The sequence below is a fragment of the Lottia gigantea genome (assembly GCF_000327385.1).
Source record: "Lottia gigantea unplaced genomic scaffold LOTGIsca_74, whole genome shotgun sequence".
Classification (NCBI taxonomy): domain Eukaryota; kingdom Metazoa; phylum Mollusca; class Gastropoda; family Lottiidae; genus Lottia; species Lottia gigantea.
In genome coordinates this window covers 917,819-923,610 of record NW_008710478.1, presented here as the reverse complement: position 1 = coordinate 923,610, position 5,792 = coordinate 917,819, and the positions used below count along the sequence as shown (strand labels likewise).

Genomic DNA, 5,792 nt, shown 5'->3' with positions numbered 1-5,792 from the left:
CCAGAGAACACTGGTCGAACCGTCGCTCAAATAAAGTTAGTAATTGTAATCCATAAGAATTTTTTCATTATACATAAGGACTTTGCGATTAGTAACGTCATATAATGCTTCGTTTAAGTGGGAGTTTCAGAAACCATAGACGTCGGAATGAAAATTGGAATGGCGCAAATTGATGCAATTAGTGTCCTCGATACACATACGAAATTTAGAAAACCTCTTTACAATCCCTTGGTGGGATTTTGGTGTGTCATCTGATTGGTCAATATTCATGTAAAATTTATTTGAAATATGATTTACATTGACTGAAATTTGAAAGTTCCAATTTCTAAGCTCACGATTATGCCTTCTATGTCTGTATAAATTAATATTCCAATAATAAAGTTTCGATGTTAATAAAGAAAGTATAAAATTATCACTATTCACAAATATCTGCATTTCCCGCTAAAAAAAATTCTAGCTGACGTCACTCTTAGTTACGGTACTAGATTGAATTCGTTTTTGCTTACTTCACGTGTGGGTTTGATCCTCATGAGTGACGATTTCACCACTACTCTGTCCCAGCGCATTCCACCGTAAGTAGCAAATTTTGGAATCCTATTCAAGTCAGTGCCACAACGATCAAGCCAGAAGCCACTGTGATAAAATTGGGCACAGTTACCATAGCCCCAGTTGTCACGATCACGGTCACGTGTGCTGAAGGGGCGGCCTTTAGCGGTGGATAATCCATCACCAAGGTTACCAGCTGTCATGTTGCCATATTGGAGACTGTATCCCTCGGTCTCGTTTTCGATTCGGAACTCATTGTACATGGCGTAGTAAAATTTGGTGTTCGATGTCTCCATGTCTACTCTCAGGGTGTATGATTCTTGTGTCGTCAGAAGATGCATGTTTTCGAGGCCGAGCCAGAACTCTCCGGAGAAATTACCAAATCCTTTCACATACTCATCGTACGATCTGAAACCAAAATTGAAAATTTCATTTGTAATTTGGGTTATCTCCCTTTTTACATGTAAAACTGTTTCGTTTCCAAAAAATGAAATGAAATGAATGGAGTTTTACGTCCTACTTTTCTGCACCTTGTGGGCTAATGAAGACGGGCAACGCCATGCAGGGTGCCATGAGGGAAATTTTGCCAGGACAGCGGCATTAGCCTGCAGATACTGTAACTATCATCAGATTGTGGTAGCCTAAATACTTATCTAATGGGTCTGTCATTTAGGAATCCACTGTGACAGTGAATTTACTGGCTAATTAAGGGGTTCACTTCGACATTGAAAATTCAAAATGGTGACAGGTCTTGTCATCTCCGGATCAAAATTTTGTATGTTTCTAATAGGCCTAGGCCTTTTTATTGCTTTAATATCTGCTCTATTGAGGAATACTGGTTATTCCTTTTCTGACTATAATACGCCTGTTGCTATCCTTAGTTTGATTGGATGAAACAGGGAAGGCCTTATGTAAATATAAGTTGCCCTACCTGTTAAATGGTACAGAACCGTCATATCTCCGCTGTATAAACGTCCAACCATCTTGACAATATGCAAATGTTGTAAAAGCAGAATTATCGGGCATGATTCCATAGACTCCTGGCTGATCATTCCCCTTGTCCTTCACATCCTGACAATCTGAAAATAGAACAAAATATGTAACGTGTTATATGCACCCACCAAATTTATTTATTTCAAGGGACACAACTCTAAGCTGAATTAAAAAATTTCATAAATGATGTTTTTGCATGCAAGAGGCTGGTAGAATTTTTTTTTTATAAAATTCAGTTATGAAACTTATTTCTATGGTGGGTTTAATTGTGTTATTGCTCTATTTTAGTTTCGGCAGCAAAAATCGATTATTGTTATTTTGAATGTATATGTTCGCGATAAGTATTTCTATATCGCTCTACAGTGGATGTATTAACAGTGAAAATATTTATACAGCAAGAAAGTATTTGAAAAAAATGATTCCATAAAACTGACTTGACCAAAAGTTCCAACCCACTGAATAGTTTCGTTTCGTAATATATAAATATATGACCCTTAACACTTATCAAAGGGCAATTTTTTCCGGTTTACATGTGGGAAAAAAAACAACACCATTTTCGAGCAGTTGAAAAAGCTTGACTTTCACTAACACCTCCAACGTTTTGGATGCTCTGAAACCATGAAAAGAATGTTCCGGTTTTAGTTTCACCGAGCCGAAACAGCATACGAACAACCTATAACGTTCCAATTTTAGCTGCACTGAAACCAGGATAAGAAGCAACAACAACCCACAACGTTCTAGTTTTAGCTGATGTAAAACCAGGATAAGAAGCAACAACAACCCACATACGTTCTAGTTTTAGCTAGTGTAAAACCAGGATAAGAAGCAACAACAACCCACAACGTTCTAGCTTTAGCTGTTGTAAAACCAGGATAAGAAGCAACAACAACCCACAACGTTCTAGTTTTAGCTGATGTAAAACCAGGATAAGAAGCAACAACAACCCACAACGTTCTAGTTTTAGCTGTGTAAAACCAGGATAAGAAGCAACAACAACCCACAACGTTCTAGTTTTAGCTGTTGTAAAACCAGGATAAGAAGCAACAACAACCCACAACGTTCTAGCTTTAGCTGTTGTAAAACCAGGATAAGAAGCAACAACAACCCACAACGTTCTAGCTTTAGCTGTTGTAAAACCAGGATAAGAAGCAACAACAACCCACAACGTTCTAGTTTTAGCTGTTGTAAAACCAGGATAAGAAGCAACAACAACCAACAATGTTCTAGTTTTAGCTGTTGTAAAACCAGGATAAGAAGCAACAACAACCTACAACGTTCTAGTTTTAGCTGTTGTAAAACCAGGATAAGAAGCAACAACAACCAACAACGTTCTAGTTTTAGCTGTTGTAAAACCAGGATAAGAAGCAACAACAACCAACAATGTTCTAGTTTTAGCTGTTGTAAAACCAGGATAAGAAGCAACAACAACCAACAACGTTTTAGTTTTAGCTGTTGTAAAACCAGGATAAGAAGCAACAACAACCTACAACGTTCTAGTTTTAGCTGTTGTAAAACCAGGATAAGAAGCAACAACAACCCACAACGTTCTAGTTTTAGCTGTTGTAAAACCAGGATAAGAAGCATCAACAACCCACAGCGTTCTAGTTTTAGCTGTTGTAAAACCAGGATAAGAAGCAACAACAACCTACAACGTTCTAGTTTTAGCTGTTGTAAAACCAGGATAAGAAGCAACAACAACCAACAACGTTCTAGTTTTAGCTGTTGTAAAACCAGGATAAGAAGCATCAACAACCCACAGCGTTCTAGTTTTAGCTGTTGTAAAACCAGGATAAGAAGCAACAACAACCCACAGCGTTCTAGTTTTAGCTGATGTAAAACCAGGATAAGGAAGTACATTAGAAGAGTCTACATGTTTTTAGCTGACAAAACTATATTAAATTGTGTGAAATATTTCCGTAGGAAATTCCAGACTAAAACAATACCATGTTTAATACGGTGCTCTGTAATAACCTACTTTAATTCCTTCCTCTTATTTCCTTCAACAGACATAATGACCTATATATACAGATGTATACTGGTCACTAAATATAACTGAAACTTCCTTGATTACAAACAGAAAGGCATATTGTTTTTTTATTCTCAAACCAAAATCCAGTCCAATCACAGAATACACGCCATTGTCTGCTATTTAATTAGACACGGTATTTCGTATAAACTTCAGTCGTTCCCAACCTCTCTGTTATGTTCTGAAAAATTAAATTTCATTGAACGGACTGATGACCTATTATGACTGAAATTTCAAATTATAATAATGGTGAAAAATATGCAAAAATCTTGTTATACGGGCTATTGGACTCTGAATTCATGTACACGCCTTTGTTTGTGTTCTAAAATAGACACCATCATCACGAAACCACTTTCCCACTTCAGTTTTAACAAATTTAAGAAATATAATTTTTATACGTTTTTGCCCCAAATCCAAATTTTCTTGTGGGAAAACCCTCTTAAGATACTCCAGGGGGTGATTGCGCCTATGGTACTTCATCATATATACCTGCCGAATTTTGAATCTCAACATCGACCGTTGTGCCTTATTAAGTCAGTCTGCCCGTATTTGTATCCCTAAATTCGAAAGGCTGGTGCCGCCACGGACAGAAAGGGAAAGGGTATTCCTAATGGTCATTTTTTTAAGTTAATAGTATAACTTTTAGTAAGAATTTAAAATTAGGCTACTCACACAATATTCCCCAATAAATGAAATAATAGTTTTGTTTATGTTATCTTACTTAGGGTAGGCGCCAAAATGTCTCCAGAAAACCTTGGTACTATAATTTGTGTTTTCAAAACAATGAATAATCAACGAAAATTACTCACAATCAAAATATCATAACTGTTTACTTTATTCAAATTCTTTGAACGCCCAAAATACATAATGTTGTTTTGAATTTTTTCGTCGGGGTTTTCCAAATTTCTTATTCAAATAAACAAAGCATTTGTACTGAAGCCAGCCACGGAAATCAGCCAGTGTGCGTTCATTAAGGCCATGAAGTGTATTTTAAAAACAGTAAGCGGTGAAAATCACCTCGTCTAAACAATAAATGGGAATGAGACCTTTCCTGATTGTTTCTACTTCTTCCGCTTAAGACAGGAAGAGGATATGACGTCAGCAACTGGTGTCAATTGCGCAAAGTCGCTCTGACATTTGAAGCCATGTTTAGCCTCGATTAACCTAAAGCGTTTGTATATATACAACTGAAACGTCTGGAAAACAGATGACATATGTTATGGATTTCAATAATATGGGTCAGAAATATTAAATTGAGTGCTATTGGTGTTCGTAATTATACCTGCATTCTGAGACCACTCTGTAGGCCTAAGTCAATTTAATGCCTGTTAATTTCAGTCTGTAGTTAAGGCTATTTCACTCATTTATAAACTACTGGTTGCTTAATTCGATAATAATTGTGTAGGCCTGCTATGGTACATTTTTTTAAATTCTATACCCCCCACCCCCTTTTTAGCGTTAGGGGCTCGTGGATTTGGTTCAACCAGTCCCATGGGCCTATTTCACAGTGTAAATTATTACATTTTCGACAAATTCTTAAAGTTAAATTTTTTGTGGAACGGTCCCCTAATTCTTAAGATGATTCAGTCATCCAGTCATCTGATTGGCCAATAACTAAATTTTTATCCAATAAGATATTTACATTTCATTTAAGATTTGGTTGCACCGGAAGTAGCCTAAGATATGGTGAAAAACCAATTGTCTTTACTAAAATTACCTATTACTAATTACTTATTTTGAAAAGAACGAGCCACGATTACAGGCCCGTAGCCAGTCATGATTGCTCGGAGGGGTAAGTAATAAATCCGGAGGGGCAATGGTGTATGGTGTTTAGTTGCAGTAATGGAATTGATCCCCTTGTAGCTAAGGGCCTACTCGGTTTAAATTTTTTACCAACTCAACCCAATGGGCATAGATTTCAATCACCCAAGAAATGTATAGCCACAGTGAACATCAAATATGCAGACTTTTTTGATCGTTAATCATCACAGTGCCAAAGAAATGAAGAAGGTTTGAGTTTAACCTCGAGGGCATTAGACAAGTAAGGTATTTCAAACTTAACAGAAACTATTCTTTTGAAGTGTAAAAAAGAAACAAATATTGTGAAGTGGAATCTTGTATATTATAGATACTTATGACCTGGAATGACTCGACTTAGTTTGAAATCGTTGACCTATTTGAACACATGGAAGTGGAAAACACCTTTAATATATATTGTAGATTGCAA

At 36.6% G+C, this 5,792-nt stretch overlaps 2 protein-coding genes across 2 annotated transcripts; one reads left to right on the top strand and one right to left on the bottom strand.

Annotated features, from left to right (window-relative positions):
* Positions 1-611: 611 nt before the first annotated feature.
* LOTGIDRAFT_97846 (hypothetical protein) lies at positions 612-1,527 on the bottom strand (the record flags this gene model as incomplete). Its single annotated transcript, XM_009066225.1, has 2 exons — positions 612-954; positions 1,478-1,527. Coding segments are annotated over 2 exons (393 nt in total), but the record flags the coding sequence as incomplete, so codon positions are not given.
* A 997-nt stretch (positions 1,528-2,524) lies between these two features.
* On the top strand, positions 2,525-3,370 carry LOTGIDRAFT_131469 (hypothetical protein; the record flags this gene model as incomplete). Its single annotated transcript, XM_009066224.1, has 1 exon — positions 2,525-3,370. A coding segment is annotated over one exon (846 nt), but the record flags the coding sequence as incomplete, so codon positions are not given.
* Between the last annotated feature and the right edge of the window lie 2,422 nt (positions 3,371-5,792).